The 16,879-nt window shown below is 30.6% G+C and overlaps 5 protein-coding genes across 5 annotated transcripts in view; 3 read left to right on the forward strand and 2 right to left on the reverse strand.

Moving 5' to 3' along the window:
• Positions 1–3,057: 3,057 nt before the first annotated feature.
• LOC122629984 (venom allergen 5) lies at positions 3,058–4,973 on the reverse strand. The gene is made up of 5 exons (XM_043813951.1): positions 4,773–4,973; positions 3,950–4,117; positions 3,758–3,839; positions 3,501–3,633; positions 3,058–3,411 (listed from the first exon to the last, which is right to left on the reverse strand). Exons 1-5 carry the CDS (start codon positions 4,902–4,904, stop codon positions 3,243–3,245), a joined length of 684 nt encoding a protein of 227 aa, XP_043669886.1. The 5' UTR covers positions 4,905–4,973; the 3' UTR covers positions 3,058–3,242.
• A 3-nt stretch (positions 4,974–4,976) lies between these two features.
• Positions 4,977–9,305, reverse strand: LOC122629983. The gene is made up of 4 exons (XM_043813950.1): positions 9,014–9,305; positions 8,400–8,872; positions 7,976–8,277; positions 4,977–5,014 (listed from the first exon to the last, which is right to left on the reverse strand). Exons 1-4 carry the CDS (start codon positions 9,187–9,189, stop codon positions 5,006–5,008), a joined length of 960 nt encoding a protein of 319 aa, XP_043669885.1. The 5' UTR covers positions 9,190–9,305; the 3' UTR covers positions 4,977–5,005.
• A 217-nt stretch (positions 9,306–9,522) lies between these two features.
• LOC122630141 lies at positions 9,523–10,925 on the forward strand. Its single transcript, XM_043814322.1, has 4 exons — positions 9,523–9,608; positions 9,695–10,047; positions 10,471–10,793; positions 10,916–10,925. The coding sequence occupies exons 1-4, from the start codon at positions 9,587–9,589 to the stop codon at positions 10,923–10,925; spliced, it is 708 nt and encodes a 235-aa protein (XP_043670257.1). The 5' UTR covers positions 9,523–9,586.
• A 3,580-nt stretch (positions 10,926–14,505) lies between these two features.
• LOC122629821 lies at positions 14,506–15,618 on the forward strand. Its single transcript, XM_043813651.1, has 3 exons — positions 14,506–14,656; positions 14,777–15,055; positions 15,174–15,618. The coding sequence occupies exons 1-3, from the start codon at positions 14,577–14,579 to the stop codon at positions 15,454–15,456; spliced, it is 642 nt and encodes a 213-aa protein (XP_043669586.1). The 5' UTR covers positions 14,506–14,576; the 3' UTR covers positions 15,457–15,618.
• Positions 15,619–16,410: 792 nt separating this feature from the next.
• Positions 16,411–16,879, forward strand: part of LOC122629836 — a 1,703-nt gene continuing 1,234 nt past the window's right edge. Inside the window, exons 1-2 of the mRNA XM_043813668.1 lie at positions 16,411–16,592; positions 16,798–16,879. The exon at positions 16,798–16,879 is cut by the window's right edge and continues 71 nt beyond it. Of these exons, the coding sequence (XP_043669603.1) occupies positions 16,522–16,592; positions 16,798–16,879 (153 nt within the window). The 5' untranslated portion in view covers positions 16,411–16,521. The remainder of the gene's footprint in view (positions 16,593–16,797) is intronic.

Consider the following 16,879-nt stretch of genomic DNA (forward strand, 5'->3'; position numbering starts at 1 on the left):
GGGGGAGGAGAAGTCAGAAGAGATGGTGGTTGTGCCCTTTTGCACTTCTGAACGATCGCCTTACCACAAGCAAGCTTATACCATGCCTTTCTCTTTCGTTTTTTCTTCATTACAATACGTTTTTATAGGGTGACTCTCGTGTGGTCGGTTATACGAGTGTTATGGATAGGAGCAAGGGATGGAAAAGTACGAAGGGCGATGTCTACGACCAGAAGGGATAAAAAGAGTAAAGGAGCAATTAATTTCTCCGTTGGAGTCAAAATTGAATCCCTTTTCTGGTAGATAGATCGGTAAAAGATACATATATTTTTTGTCAATGAAAATTTATCGCTAATCCGTGATAAATCATTAACGAAAAGTACAATTTATTTATTTATTTCTTTTTAAATTTCGTTAACTCAAATCATAAAAAATATATATATATATATATATATATATATATATAAAATGATATATACACTACGTAAGTTTTCAATTTTCTTTCTTTTTTTTTTTTTTTTTTTCAAAATCACGACCAAATTAATTTCTTTTCCCGTATAACGATGTAAGTTAAAATCCATCAATGAAAATAAATAAATACATTGCGGATTAGAGAAACGGAACGGATGTTTCAATTGATTGGCGTGTGCGATCTAAAAAAAATCTAGAAAATAGCGTGGTCGTGTTAGAACTAAATGCGTTAGATTCTCACACGCTTGGAGATTTACAAGCACGGTAGCAGCCAACAGCAAGGAGGATCGGAGAGATAGCATCCCCGCTGGGACATTCGTTCGAGCTCGTTGACACCCCCCTACCGTTCTGCAGAAATATGACAGCGAGCCCTCCTAACTTTCTTTCTTCGTTTTACTCTCTCTCTTTCTCTCTCTCTCTTTTTCTCCCTCCGTCGTTGCTTTAGGGTAAAAACCTTTCCCTTTTCTCACTCTATCTCTCTTTGTCGGTTACAGTCTCTTTATCTATCTATCTATCTATCTATCTATCTATCTATCTATCTATCTATCTATCTATCTATCTATCTCTTTCTTTCTTTCTCTTTCTCTGTATCTCCGTTTATCTCTGTCTTTCTTTCTTTTATTCCCTATCCTTTTCTACTCTATTCCGATCCATCTGTTCATCTCTATTCTGCCTATACAACCGACGATATTACACGAGGGTTAAAGCAGAAGCTTATCCACCGAAGCTAAATGATCGCTTAAATACACCAGGATTACATAGGTCTACCTTAATCTTAAGGGATTAAGTCGGCGTATCACTTAGCTTAGTAAGTTTACGATAAATAATGAATTTACATCGAAAGCGTTAGGAAATGTTTCTATATCGATTATGAAATATATTTATACTTCTTTTCAAACGTTCTATCTAATATCTTCTCACATCAGTCTGAACAGGTATCTCTCAAGGTTAAGAGAGTTAGATCAATAAATCGAATCGTTTTATCGGTAGAAACGATTTAATTTAGTGATTGAAAAAAAAAAAACTACCGAGTGAAAAAATTCTCTTTGAATTATTTATTTAATGAAATCAAATTTAATTATGTCAACAATTTCATTTATTTATTAAATTAAATCTGTTAATTAAAATATATGCTCTTGTAAATGCAATATACGATGTGAACGTTTTCAGGACAACTATGATCGTTAATTTTTAAAGGATAGAAGAATAAAAGATCATTTAAAGTTTCCTCGGCAAAATATTGTAAGAAGAATTAGAATTAAAACGATACTGAAAATTCAAGGATATAATAATCTAATATCTGTAAAAGTTCGAACGATTGATAGAAATCGTTTATCCTTCTTAAATAGTTGTCTAAATCGTGTCGAAGCAACGGGACTACTTCCTCGGATTTTGCGAAAATATATCTTGATTCCTTCAGGTGTGTACGACACCCGCAGTGCGTTGACTTTCTGACGTATGAGTCTCTTTACGTATCAACCCTCCCTCTCTCCCATTCTCCCTCTGTACACCTTCCTACCCCTCTTTCTTTTTATATAAAGTATACACGAGAAATATCCTGGTGTGCACTCCAGGGCGTTAGATGTGTCACATTTGCTTTGAAAAAAAGGACGAAATAGAAGAAGAAGAAGGAAGAGGAAGAAGAAGAAGAAAAAGAAGAAGAAGAAGAAGAAAAACAGAGATATATTCTTTCGCGAAGAGTTCGGATCCCATGAGAGAAGGAGGAATAGTAAGGAAAGAAAAAGAAAAAGAAGAAAAAGTTTAGCTTCTCTTTCTATCAAAATGTTAAACGCTTTTTAAACTTTGGTAGAAAACGGACGGTAGTAACGTCCTATCGAATAATATGTCGGAATAGGCAACACAATGACGAAGGGAAACATTTCGATATACAGGGCCACCCGTTGTGGTTCCTGGTGAGGTAGAACGTTTAGGTCACTATTGCATCCAAGTTGCTACGACTGCTGCACGTCTTTCGATTTTGAACAACTTCTTTTACGTCGTTTCATCGTTAGATCTAAATTCCTAATATTTAGACTGACCGGACGTTAGACGTTAGAAGGCGATGAAATTCGGAACAACGATCTACTTCTTCCTTTATATTTTCTTTTACGATAAAGGAAAACCGAGTGTCCTTCTTCTTTGTAGATGACTAAGGACTAACCTTGCGCACAAATATCGCTTAACGATCGAATCGATTTTTCTTTTTCTTTCTTGTTCTTTCTTTCTTTCTTCCTTTTGTTTTGTTTCTTTTTTCTTCTTTTTTCTCCGACGATATTTTTCTTTTTTTATTCTCTCGTTTTCTCTCTCTCTCTCTCTCTCTCTCTCAGCACAGCAGATAATTACTCAGTTACTTACTTACTTGTTTTTACCAGGATACGAATAGTACGCGAATTACGTTCGTTTTTTTTTTTTTCATTCATTAAATCTCAACAAAATTGTTAATTCAAATTAGAGAATGTGGAAATAGAAATGATTGGTTGGAATCGATCATAAATTATTTTCGTATCTTGTTTTCATCCGTTGTAAATTACGGTTTAATCGAAGTCTCTTTGAAGTACGTTTCGGATGATTTGAATTAAAATAGACGTGATATTAAAGGTCATTTGGTAATCTTTTCTTCGTTATTATTTGGATAGATCAGATACATGGATTAAATAGATACAATTAGAAGCGTTATAAAAGCTGAAACGTTTTTAAGAAATGTTTATTATATCGACATTGTCCGTTTTTCTTGCATAAGAAAATGTCTGTGAATCCGTCTTGTCTTCGAACGTATAAAGTTGAATTTTTGTTTACTTTGTTTGATAAAGTTCTTCATTCCCAAAGTTTCCGCTGGGTCCATAATTACATACAAGGTAATGTTTGTGCCATTCATTTTGAATGTATTTTATACTTCCACAACCAATTTCCTTGGTGTTAGCCCAAACCATTTGAGTGTAATGGCCGATTTTGTTAAAGTTGCTAAACATTTGCATTTCACGTAATAATAGTAATAACAATAATAAAAAACGAAATATTAATAATAAAATAAAATCTATCTGTTGACTTACTTTTCCGAAAACTTTTTCTTAGGATTATAATCTTTCACTTCATCTTCCCACATTTTAACTAGTTTAACCGGATTATCGTATTTATCAGCCGTGCTACCTGTTAAGGCTACGTTTTGTCCGACCGGATATTTTGCTAAAGGTTTCATTTTTAAGAATATTATTGTCTAACTATTAATATTGATAGATAGATAATTAATATTTATGTTTTTTAATTAAAAATTTTCTTTGTTTTAATTTTTCTTTTTTATGTAACCTACCTACATCCCTGCAAGTATCGTGACCATATTGACATTGATTAGCCCACACTTGGGCGACATAAGCTAACTCGTCGTTCCATACCTATGCGATCAAATATTTTTTTTTGTTTATAATTTTTCATTTGTTTCTTTTCTTCGTCTTTTTCTTCTTCTCTCTTTTTTTTTTTTTTTTTTTTTTTTTTTTTTAATTACCAAATTTTTCATATTCTTCGCTGGAGGCTGTGGTCCAGGATTACCTCTAGTCTCCAAGCCTCGTGCAATTTTTTGTCTAAAGTCATTGTGCTCCTTTAAGATGTCTTGTTTCTCTTCTTTCGTTAGACCATAGGATACCACTATCTTATTACCGCAATTCGGTTTAAGCTGTAGATAATTATCGATTAAGAATTATTATTCGTAACAACAGGCCGATCGAAATACATAGGAAAGATGAAATCATTGAATGATTTGCGTTAACGCGTTGAAAAGAAAAAAGAAAAAAGAAAAAAGTATTGTCTAATTTGCTAATTTCAATTAGACGCATAGTCAATAATCGATTATATTAATTATTACGAGTCATCAACGATCATCCGAACGATAATTATTTCCAAAAGTTACTTATTACATCTGCAACGTAGTTTTTCAAAGAAACTACTCTTATCGCGCTTGTTAATAGAAAGCTATAAACGAGAAGGCTAGAGAGGTGCACACGGTTTGTTCTTTCCATTGTCACGATTGAAAAAAAATTCTTATCAAGAGGAAAAAAAGAAAAAAGAAATATTTAGTCACGTAAGTAAGTACGCGCTAAAAGACATTTATTAAAAAAAAAAAAAAAAAAAAAAGAAAAATCTCCGTTTCTTTTTTCGCGATTAAATAATCATATATATATATATATATATACAATGTGAAGATCGTATTGTAAATTTTTTAACATAAATTATAATAGGATAATAGATATAACAGATTTAAAAATAAAATGTGAAGAGTTATGAATTTAAAGAGAAACAAATTAATAATTAAGAGGGTATAGTAATCTTACACTTCCATATTTGCAGGCAGTATGGACACCTCCTTTCGAACATTTTATTTTACAATAATTGTTCGCCTTACCGTACGGTAAATCAATTATCGTGGCAATAATGATAAGATAAACGAGCCCACTAATTTCCATTATGATTCGGATAATGCAGATTGAAGAACTCTATCGAAGGTTTCTTCTCAACTCTTGAAAAAGAACGTACCGCTCGACTATTTATACCAGTTCGAGTGTTATCAGCTAGACTGCGTTATGGTCACGAATAAATTTTATGTTTATCTTTTCCGCATTGACTTACACCTTTTTCTCTCTCTCTCTCTCTCTCTCTCTTTCTCTTTCTCTTTTTTACGACGAATTAGTCTGATTTTAATATTCTTATTTCGTATGTTATGATATATTGCTTTTTTGTTATTTCTTTTGTTTCTTTTATTTTTCTTTGCAATTTGCCTTGATAATAAATTCATGCACAATTTTCTATTTATTTCATAGGATATATAAATTCGTCCTTGAAATAAATCATTTAAGTATCATCTTCTAAGTGATAAAGTAGCAGCATTTTTATTAATAAAAAATATATAAAAACGAAGGATAAATAAAAAAATAATACGTACACAGTTATTACAGTAGGATTAGATTCAAAATTCATTTCTATACGAAAACTCAACGGAATGTAATAAGTTGATTCAATTTCAATGGGAATTTTAGTCCTTGATCAGACATCAATCATCGTTTACGTAGGATATATTATATGCAATTATTAATTCTATCGATAGGAAGATAATAGCAAAGTATTGTATAACTATACGAAGGACACTTGTACATTTATACGTTCTCAGGGCCAATTATAAAAATTATATATTGAATTGGAATATGATCAAAAGAAAAAAGTTATATATGTATATTTTATTTTATTTTATTCTTTTCACGCTTCTGAACCCTACTAAAAAATATAATTATGTAATAATATCAACACGGAAGATATTATAGAAAGAAATTATACAGGATGTGATAAATGTTTCAGATAGTTATTTCATATTGTAAAGCATATTATTTACATCTATTAGTTAATTACCTATAATTTCCGTACGTTAAAAGAACATGACACCTGTCCTTGTCTGTTCTCTAAGAAGGTTATTGATTAATTTTATTAGATATTTCATAAATAACACGTATAAAAGAGATAATTTACATAATGTCACAAATATATATACATACATACACACACACATATATATATATACATATATAAATAAATAAATAAATAAATAAATAAATATATATACGTATATATTCGATTTTCAAAAGTACTATTAAAACATACCAAATATTTCGTAGACATGTAAAGAGCCTTGTTAGAAATTCATCTGTATCGATTGACATTTAATAATGACATCCGATTAACATGTAATTGATATCTAATTGATATCTAAATGACAATCGTGTTAGTATAATTTAAAAAAATCATACATTACCACATTTTATTTCATTTGTTTTGATATATCAGCTTGAAAAAAAATTTCTAAACAAAAACTATAATATGAACGAAATAAAATCGTATAAAAAAAATATTCCTCTTTCTATCATAAAAATAATTTATAGATATTTATAGGGTATATACGAAAAAAAAAACAAAAAAGAAAAAAAAATTGGCAATATATTTTTATGAACATACAACACGTATAACTTGGACATTAGCTAGGCCTTGTAGAGACGTCAATGATTAAGACAAATTGGTATTATTAAAAATGAAATTTTAAAAGTACTAGTAATGCTTAAGTAAGTATAAAAAAGTTTTTATTTAATCGTAAATATAATTGACTTGATGGGCAATTCCTTAAGTTTTATTTCTAAAGGAAATTCCTACGATCATGAAGAAAAATCTATTTATTATTTTTTACCTTTCATCCTTTATATTTTTCTATATCGTAAAAGAAATAACTTTTAAAATAAAAACTATAAGATGATTGTAAGGATATTCTTACTTGATAAGAATACGATATCGGAAAATTATATTTTTTCTGAAGGCTTAGAGTTATACGCATTGAAATTGCGAATGAAGAAAAAGAGAGAGAGAGAGAGAGAGAGAGAGAGAGAGAGAGAGAGTTGGGAGTGTCAAGCCCCGTTTACGACAATCGTAATTCTCTCTGACAACAAGTCGATCTCGTCTTTTTTGCTACCCTAAGAAATCGTTTTTCTTATAACTATTCTTCCTTCCTTCTACTTCTTCTTTTTCTTCTATTTCATTTTTTTTTCACCCTACGAATTCAGTGCTCCCAAAAAATGGGCTCTTTAGTGGGCGGGTGGCTATTCTAGTCTATGAGAAGAATGAATGGTATCGAAGAAGTCCATTCAAGAAAGCACCTGACTTCTCATCTTGAATCGTGAGAATATCTTTTCGTGAACGTGATATTTTTCAATATATATATATATATACATATATATGTATGTATGTATGTATGTGTGAAACATCCTTTATTACCAAATTCCAAGAGCATTGATCAAATTCGTTGCTTCCTATTGTACCATAACAAATAATAACCATTATGAATTATGAAAGAAAAAAAATTAATATAACGAATGAAAGAAAATTGATATACTTGTATATTTTTCTTCTTTTCTTTGTATTATTTTTTTATAAATTCATTTACTTCCAAATAAAATGTGTACAATATAGTTCGAGGTTCCAAAAAGAAAGAAAGAAAAAAAATAAATAAATAAATGAAAAAAAAGGGAAGAAAGTAGACAATTTTTACACCTGTAGGACCATGATTCTTTTCGATTCTAACAAAATGTATCTGGTGTCCGGGACAAATCGAAAAGGTTAATAATAAATGATAGAGACGCGTAATTCTTGCATGATCCGGAAATTTGATTTTCTTGATTAGATTTGGAATTAGTGACGGTGTTGCGTCCAAGGGAAGAAAAACGATCTCGTGGGAAGAAAATTGGAGCGGATCATCCGCTTCATTGAACGATCCAAAGAAAACAGCTGTTGTGTAGTTATCGTAGGAAAAAGGAAAAGCAAAGGGAAAAGAAAAAGAAAAAAAAAAAAAAAAGAAACAAAAGAAAAATGGAAAAGAAGTTATCGTAAGTAAAAAAAGGTTTTCGAAAAAATTTTCGAAAGGATCCGAATGATCTCATTTCTTTTTCTTCTTCTTCTTCTTCTTCTTTTTCTTTTCCCCTTTAGCACCCGTTTTCTCTTTCACCGTTGTAGTAGGTTCCCGTTGTTCACCAGGAATTTTTAATTGTGCAGGTTCCTTTCGCGACAACCACGGTCGCGGTGTTCGAAATTCGAAATCGAATTTATGTTTGCCATCGCTATCAGCGGAATGTTTTCGAATCCTAAAGACAAATATATTTGGATTTTCTTCGAGATCAATTTGCTTGGACAGTTTCATTTTCTCCTTTTTCTCTTTTCTATCTTTATCCTTTTCTTCTGGAGAAATTTCAGGTAATTTCTCTTTTATTCCAGGATGGGGATACACCATTATAGTACGTCCTCCTTTACCTTTATGCGTATGTCAAAATAAATTTGGAATGGAAAAATATTTGAGTAGGAAAAACAAAAATATAATGATCTTTCTAATCTAAATCTTTTTCAATTGAATGAATTTAAAGAATAAGGTTTACCATCCTGATCGCAGCTCTGTCTAATCATCGAATTTTGACCTGAACATTTGTATCCCTTACACAAATCCTGCATTTGATAAACAATGTCATTTCGATATTTCGGAGATATCGATGAATCTAATACGGTGGAGGACGTTGGTTGCACCCTTCCAGGTACTTCCGGACAATCGCAAGGTGGTTCGAATTCATCTTCAACCGGTTCCTTTTGCATTCTAATTACCATACGATTGTTATTAATTATCGCTTCGATCTCCTTATATGGAAGTCCTTTTTTAACTATCCTCGAAACTATTTCAGTCTTTTTGACCGAAGAATCCGTAGGATTACATTGTTCTTTTTTATCATCTTCTGCTTCACATTTACAATCGTTTGGAGTTTCAGAATGTCTTGGTGGCTCGGAACAACACGTGCAATCGTGTATTTTATCGAAATTTGGACAAGAAGTGATTGCAGTTCGACAAGTCGCTGAACGGCTATGTGAATACATATTTATATATGTTATATTAAAGTCATGTTATTCTATTTAGAAATATCTTTGTTAACATACCAGATTATAATTATATAAAACTATAAAATATTTTCATACACACACACACAGACACCTACACACATACCTTAAAAACTTGCAGCAAGGGCTATTCGGGCATGAAGGAGGAGGAGCAGTTTGACATCGTACCACAGTGCATTTCTGTCGTTGGGTTTGTTCGGGTAAAAACGATTTAGAACAATTCGGATGTAGATGAGTGATTTTAGGTGGCATACAACCACAATCGTAAGTAGCAGCGATCATGTTGTCCTTTTTGAGCTTGAAAATCGAACCATGGTGTATTTGTTTGTTTATATATGTATTATTGATTTACATGATGGTAAATTTTTATTTTTTTTATTTTTATAAATTATTCCAAATAGTCTTCATAGCCAAAAAAGTATGTCTGAAAGGTTTTGACGGTGTGAATATGTTTATAATTTAGAAACGAGAGAAGATAGTGATATGTACATACATACATACATACATACATACATACATACATACGTACATACATACATATATATATATATATATATATATATATATAATAAATCGATTGTAAAATAATATTTAACCTCTAAAATGGCTATCATTGTTAAAAATAATAATTAGATATTAATTTATTGTTATATCAAAATTTTACAAGTTACAATAAAACATGCAAACAATTTGTAATCCAGGTAGGATCTTAATGTACAATTGATAAAAAAAAATTATTGGTGGATTAAAATTAGTATTATTAAAAAACGTTATATATACGTATAAGATCCCTGCTGTTGTCCACCGATACCCGTTCCATCATGTCCACCACCATGTTCGTCAACAACAAAAATCAAGGATCCAAGTTCAAAGTATTACGAACAAATTGGTGCGGAGATGATAGGTAATCAATTGATCATTCGTATGGAAAAAGATAAGTCCAAATCCAAAAGAAAATTAGATCAATGGGATCCACCTTGTGATTGCGACGTTATCGAAATACAAAGACCGACCAGTAAATCAGGCCCTAAGGTTTTAAATGCTAGCAATAATAATCGAGTTTTGTTTCGTGTACAATCGAAGAGTCATCTAGGTAATAAGGATGATCCAGTAAATAGATCTCAAGCTATTTCTTATGAGGTTCGTTATTATTATGTATATATTATTATGTGTATATATATATATATATTATTATTATTATTATATTGTATTATTATATTATATAATAATTGCATAATAATATAAGAAAATTGAGACATTAAATAATATTATCATTTTCAATGATGTTTCATTCGATTTTAATTTGCTATCGATAGATCCAAATGTATGTTTAAAAAATTATCATAATTTATTGAGATTTTTTTATATTTGAAATCGTTAGTATGTATATCTGATTGCATTATCTGTAAAAATATAAAATAATTAAGATACTAAATAATATTATTATCAATGATGTCTCCTTTATTTTTGATATATCGATAAATACATATTTAATATGTATAGATAGTTATTTTAAATTATTGAGAAAATTAATGAAAAAATTAAATAATAATATTTATGCAGCTTGGGTCGTGCAAAGGCGGTAAGAATGACGAACATCGAACTTTCACATTTTATCCTTCGTACGGTTATCCTGGATCGCAAGAGATACAAACCGATCAAATCGTCGAAGGCAATGAAAATGTTTGTTTGTTGAGAATCAAAAAGAAACCGGACACGATGGAGAAAATTAAAAGAAATGTCGAATTGGAACTTAGAACACCGAGACCACCTACGCCACCCTTACCCATCCCTTCTAAGATTTCTATTCGAAAAGCAAAACGACCGTCGGATAAAACAGAAAAGAAGAAAAAGAAAAAGAAAAAGAAAGAAAAGAAAAGTAAAAGGTAAAATATTTTAAAACGTCGAAATTGATTTTATATATTTTGTATTTTATATTAATATTTTAATTATATCACATCGATAAAAAAAAAAAAACATGTATCTCACAGTACAATCATATTCTTAGGTCGATTTAATAACATATTTTATAAAATCAATATGGAATCAAATATAAATTTTATCAAATATAAACTTAATCGAGCTGCGAATTTCAATCCGAATTTCAATCCGAATTTCAATCCGAATTTTAATTTTAATTTTAATCTGAATCAAATATGAAATATCTCTCTCTCTCTCTCTCTCTCTCTCTCTCTCTCTCTCCCCCTTATTACATCTCTTATCAATTATATCTATATTTTTTATATATTTCAATACATATTTAATATATTTCATTATATTCATATATATTTTATTTCTCTCCCACTCTCCGCAAAGATGATACATTAATTTCAAAAATTTAGTAAAATAGTGTAATCCAATATTCAAAAAAAAAAAAAAGAAAAAGAAAAGAAAAAAGAAAAAGAAATCAATAAAAAATAATTCTATAGAACTTTCACAAAAGTTATGGAATCATAAAGAGAAACGAAATCATTCGATGAATCCCATCGATAGCATCTATGAAACGACAAACGATGAAACGTAGTAAAAAAAAGGAAGAATACAATTTTTGTTATGAATGAATTATTATTGAACGGGTACATAGTTGTTCGTTGTTCGTTGTGAATACCAATACTAATACCAATACCAATTTGAAATAGAAATAGGCGTGAATGCTTGTAAAAGTGCACGAGTCAGCATATTTTACACACATCATATATACATTCGTTCATTCATTGTATGAAAATTTCTATTATCCAGAACGAATGGTTTCGTTACGGTCAAATATCTTATTCCTTTACTTTAACCGCTTTTACCGGTATTTCTTCACGAAGGCTGTAACTTCTCAATAGTTCTTTGGTAAATAACAACTACGTTAGAACGACGATCTATAAAGATTGATGATCATAAAATCTCATTCGAAGTTTTCGTATTGTTGTATTTAAAAATCAACATCGTAATTATCGAGTAACATTTTCGCAGATTTATAAGTATTCTAAATCCTTATACGATTACAATGTAAAAGCATGCTGAGCTCTTTTTTCATTCAAAATGAATAGGTACACGCACGCGCGCGTGTATATATATATATAAACGTATGTATGTATGTATTGTATTTTTATTTTCCAAGTTCACGCACATACACACACACACACACACACACACACACACACACAGAGTTTTTGTAGATATTAAAAAAAAACTCGACTAATTCTTTCGCTAACTTTTTGATAAATTACAATCATACGCGAAAAAAATCCATATCAATTCTTTTTTGTTCGTAAATAACCAAATTTTGTATTTCTCATTTATTTATTCATTTTTTAAATCGTCCTTGAGTACGAGCTTTCTATATATTAAAAGAAAAAAAAAAAAAGAAAAGAAAGAGGAAAAGAAATCGATGAAAAAAAAAAAAAAAAGATACTATTCGAAAAAGACTCGTTCTTCAGGATTATTAGAAAATCGAATGAATGAAAGGAAGAAGGGTGGGGAGGGAGATAGAGAGGCTGGATAAAAGAAGAAGAATAGCGTAGGTGAATGCATGGAAGACTTCATAAAGGTATAGTTTGGCACGGTGTGTGGTCGCTTAAAGAGCTCGACAATAATACATAATGGAAGCCAATAAATTAGGAAACTACGCGGAATAGTTACGTTCTCGATTCATTGGAAATACTACGACAAGTATGATCCTGACTGGTGGTGCTTGAAAATCTTTACATCGCCTTTCCATTTTTGCGTTCACCGTGAACAATGCGTTTGTGGTTGAAACTTGAATGGAACGACAAGTGACCGCGATATTGTACGCGAGACGTGTCCTCGAAAAGTTTCTTCGAGTAAGAAGACATCTTTACGAACGTTAAAAGAAGAACCACCATAACTCATCGACAACATAAACGAACAATCTTTAAATCCCTATTTGGGATGGGGTTTTAAGTGTGGGAGAGTCAGTGGAAAAAGAAAGTCGAAAGATTCAACGCGAAAATAATCTTTCTATCTATAGTTCCTAACCATTTTTCTAAATATTTCTTCCATTCGTTGGCTATTTATCTCGTTTATAATCTACCGAACATATTATCGTGGTATTATTCGTTCCGAAAAGAAAACAGAGAAGTAGAGAAAATGATCAGATATATTCGACTTTTGCAATGTTATTTTTATAATGAATTTTATAAAAAATTGTAATAGTTTTTTTTTTATAATTTTTATTAGATATTAATTAATAAAAGTCGAGTTGCTTTTTTTTTATATTAATTCTTCAAATAAAATATAACAAGATCTATATATATATATATATGTTTGTGTATATATGTATAGATATATAAATTTTGTTATATTTTATTTTAAAAATATAGCAAGATCTGTATATATATATATATATATATATATATATATATATATCAGAATTTCGTTTAAGGATTCAAATAGTTATACAAAATTTATGTGGAAATCTGGTACGATGTTCTCGTTAATAAAGTTAATGACTTGGCAGGGTAACGAATGGAACAAATAAATTGATAGATAGGTACGCAGCAGGTGGTAACGTTTTCCCGAAGGGTGGTCTTCCGCATTTTGATTGTGCCAAAGGAAAACGGTGGCTATTCAAAACCGCAAGAGATGCTGCTCGACCGTTCGTTGAATTTAATGTCGACGGAATCATTCGTAATATCATCATTATATAATCCGTAGACATATATGTACATATACGTATATATAAATATATACATATATAGAATATATACATAAGAAAACGTCGTTGCTCGTAACGTTGCGGTTACCGTCGCTTTGTATGCTTGTCCTTCAGAATCTCTCGCAATTATATTACGTACGCAAACCCTAAAGGACCCCAACCGAGAAGCTTTACTTGTCCTATCCGTGCGCTTTGATCATCGAATTCATTCCCCTGTCAGCACAAATACCATTTATGGTGATACGAATATTTGTCCTCTCCCTCTGTCTCTCTCTCTTTTTCTGAATACTTCCTAAACAAATTTATTACCTCCCGTCGTTTTCTTTTGCGTTCTCTCTTCTTCGTCACTTGCCAAATACCAACTTGTAAATTTCTACGCATAGCACACACATACATACATATGTGTATATATATATATATATATATATATATATGTACACACATGTATCAAATCTCAGCAATATTCTATAACGTTACATTCAAGAAATTTAACTTATTTGTCAAATAAGAAAAATAATTTCAAAAAGAATATTACATCGAACGAATCCTTTTATCGGACTCAAGATTGAAACTGATCAATCGATTAGAAAAAGAAAATGAAAAGAAACGAATAAAAAGAAAATAGGTTCATAGGTTTTCTTTCTTCCTTTTGTTTTCTATTTTTCTTTCTTATCTCTTTTCTTTTAAAATTTATAAATTATTACGTTTGACATCACACGCCGTTATCTCGCTTTACCGTGAAGTTATTGTGATGCTCCTACAATATACATATATATACATACATATACATATATATGTATAATTTTGGTATTTGTTATCTATTATCTTACAAATGAATGTGCACGTTTTTGTCATACGTGACGTCCGGGTAAATAATTATCTCAAAATCGTGCGAACGTCGTATACATTTTACATATGTATACCCATGCATAACTATATATAATCGATTAATGTTCTCCCCCTTTCTTTTTTCCCTCGAAAAAAAAATATAACGCGATTTATCATGTTGGAGCCGTTGATAGTATTGACAGTTTTGAATTGTTTATTTATGTTCAGCTCGACTGTGACTACGTGTGCATTATGGTAACCATAAATTGATTATTTACTTTTTCCAAAAAATTATTTGGGAGAAACGGAAACAATTAATAGAAAAAATAAACGAACAATTATTTGTAAATACGATAATAAAAATTTATATAATAGGTGGCAATATCGGCATCATCGTTGTTGCGATATAAGAAAGGACCCAACACGACGAACTCATATAAAAAAATCCAACAGCTGTAGTTGTCAAGTTTCTAAGAAAATGGTCCAATCAAGGGCAGACGGTACGAATCACGTATTTGCTACCAGTAGATCTTTTATGAATACCGATGAACGATACAAGAAAAAAGATTTTAACGAACACAAACCTGCAAGCAAGCTGAGATACTTGGCCGATTATAAAAAACACAAAAACGCAGCAAGGATATGTCCTTTTACGTAATTATATCGATAAAAATTATTAATTGATAATAATTAATGTTATTATAACGTCGTTAATACGTGAATATACATACGTATATATCCGAATTTTTTTTTTCTTTTTTTTTTTTTATAGCGAAACATCAATCAAGAATAAAAATCCAGCGATTAGAAAACAAATTTCTGAAGCATCTCATACTACCAACGATACTAAGTCGACCGTAGTAATGGAATTTTCAACGGTACAAAAGATCGTTCAACTCGTCGACAACAATGGCGATATATCTATGGCAAAAGTAACAGTTATACCGGCGAGGGACATCATCGAGAAGAACAAAAAGCTTGATTTAGAAGTTAGAAATAAATTTGACGATGACGTTGCGACCGTCGAAAAGATTTCACGTTCGACGATAAATTAGAATATATTCGTATATATTAAAAATTATATATCAAATTGTATATATTATATATAGGGGTGAATTTTTCCTTGCGTTACATGTGACCTCTTTACGATTACATGAAAATTTGTTAACAGTAACATCGAGTGAAGAAAGAGAAAATAAATAAATAAATAAATAAATAAATAAATAAATAAATAAATAAATAAATACAAATAATAAAAGGAACACCTTCCTCGTCTGTCATTCAGAATTTTCGATAAATTTAGAAATGCTTTTATTCCTGTTTTTCTTTTTTTTTTTTTTTTCTTTTTCTTTTTCCTTCTTCTTTCCCACGTAAATCTTCCCCGTCGATCTTCGTCAAATAAGTGTCATCTAAATGTCGTACGAATCAGACGTATGTGGCAGATTTTTTGTTAGGAAATTTTGTGTCGTTATTCTTGAACCTTCCTCCCTTTTGAAACAAGAGACATTCGCTGGAATTACGTCGTATCGAGGCCGCTTTAAATTTCGGATAACTGTTATATCAAAGATAGAAAAAAATATATATATTAAAAAGGTACGAATTTTTTCGAATTGTTTATCTCATTACGTATATCCGTACCAAGTCGATAATAAAAAACACCAGATACACGCGATGCAAGCAGTGTTGCAAATGCTAATGAAATCTACCATATTGTCCAATTTAATTATTTCCTATGCATCTTTTTATAATTCCATTTAAACTCTTTCTCTCTCTCTTTCTCTCTCTCTCTCTCTCTCTCTCTCTCTCTGTTTCTTTTTGTTTTTCTTTCTCTCTCTTTTTTTTCTTTTTCAATATCGTCACATTAAAAATTCTTCGGTCGATGATACACCTGTCACATAGATCCCGTCGTAGAAACAAATCTGTTATGCACGATTAAATTTCTCGTGTTAATCGCAAGAGGGCTAGAAAAAAGAAAAGAAAAAAAAAGACACTCTCGTAAATCCAAAAGATTCCAAAATGGAAACGAAATTCTTCGTAACTTAGCAAACGTAGACGCAACATCGGTTGCGTTAACAAACAATTGGATCGTTTTTTTGAAATAACATCGATCTTTCCTCGAGATGCTGGAGATCTTTGCACTTTGTAGCTGTGCCTGTCTCGCTTGTCTCTGGTGTGCCATTGCTCTCGAACTGTAAGCTTAACCTTTGAATCAATGTTAAATCTAATTAAACTTATATACGTAGGTAGGTAAACACACGTAATGAGTATGTATATATTTAGATATACGTACCATTTCTAAACTAATAGAATCGAGATTGAAACGTTAATTATAATAATAATTATCTAACGAATAATATTCATTCTATAATTTTTTGTTTTCTCTTTCATGAAATTAGAACCAAAGATAGAAACACTCGTAAAAAATTGGATGAAATATTTGGTACGAATTGTACACAATGTACCAAAGATCATGGACCT

The sequence above is a fragment of the Vespula pensylvanica genome, chromosome 6, assembly GCF_014466175.1.
Source record: "Vespula pensylvanica isolate Volc-1 chromosome 6, ASM1446617v1, whole genome shotgun sequence".
NCBI classification, from domain to species: Eukaryota; Metazoa; Arthropoda; class Insecta; order Hymenoptera; family Vespidae; genus Vespula; species Vespula pensylvanica.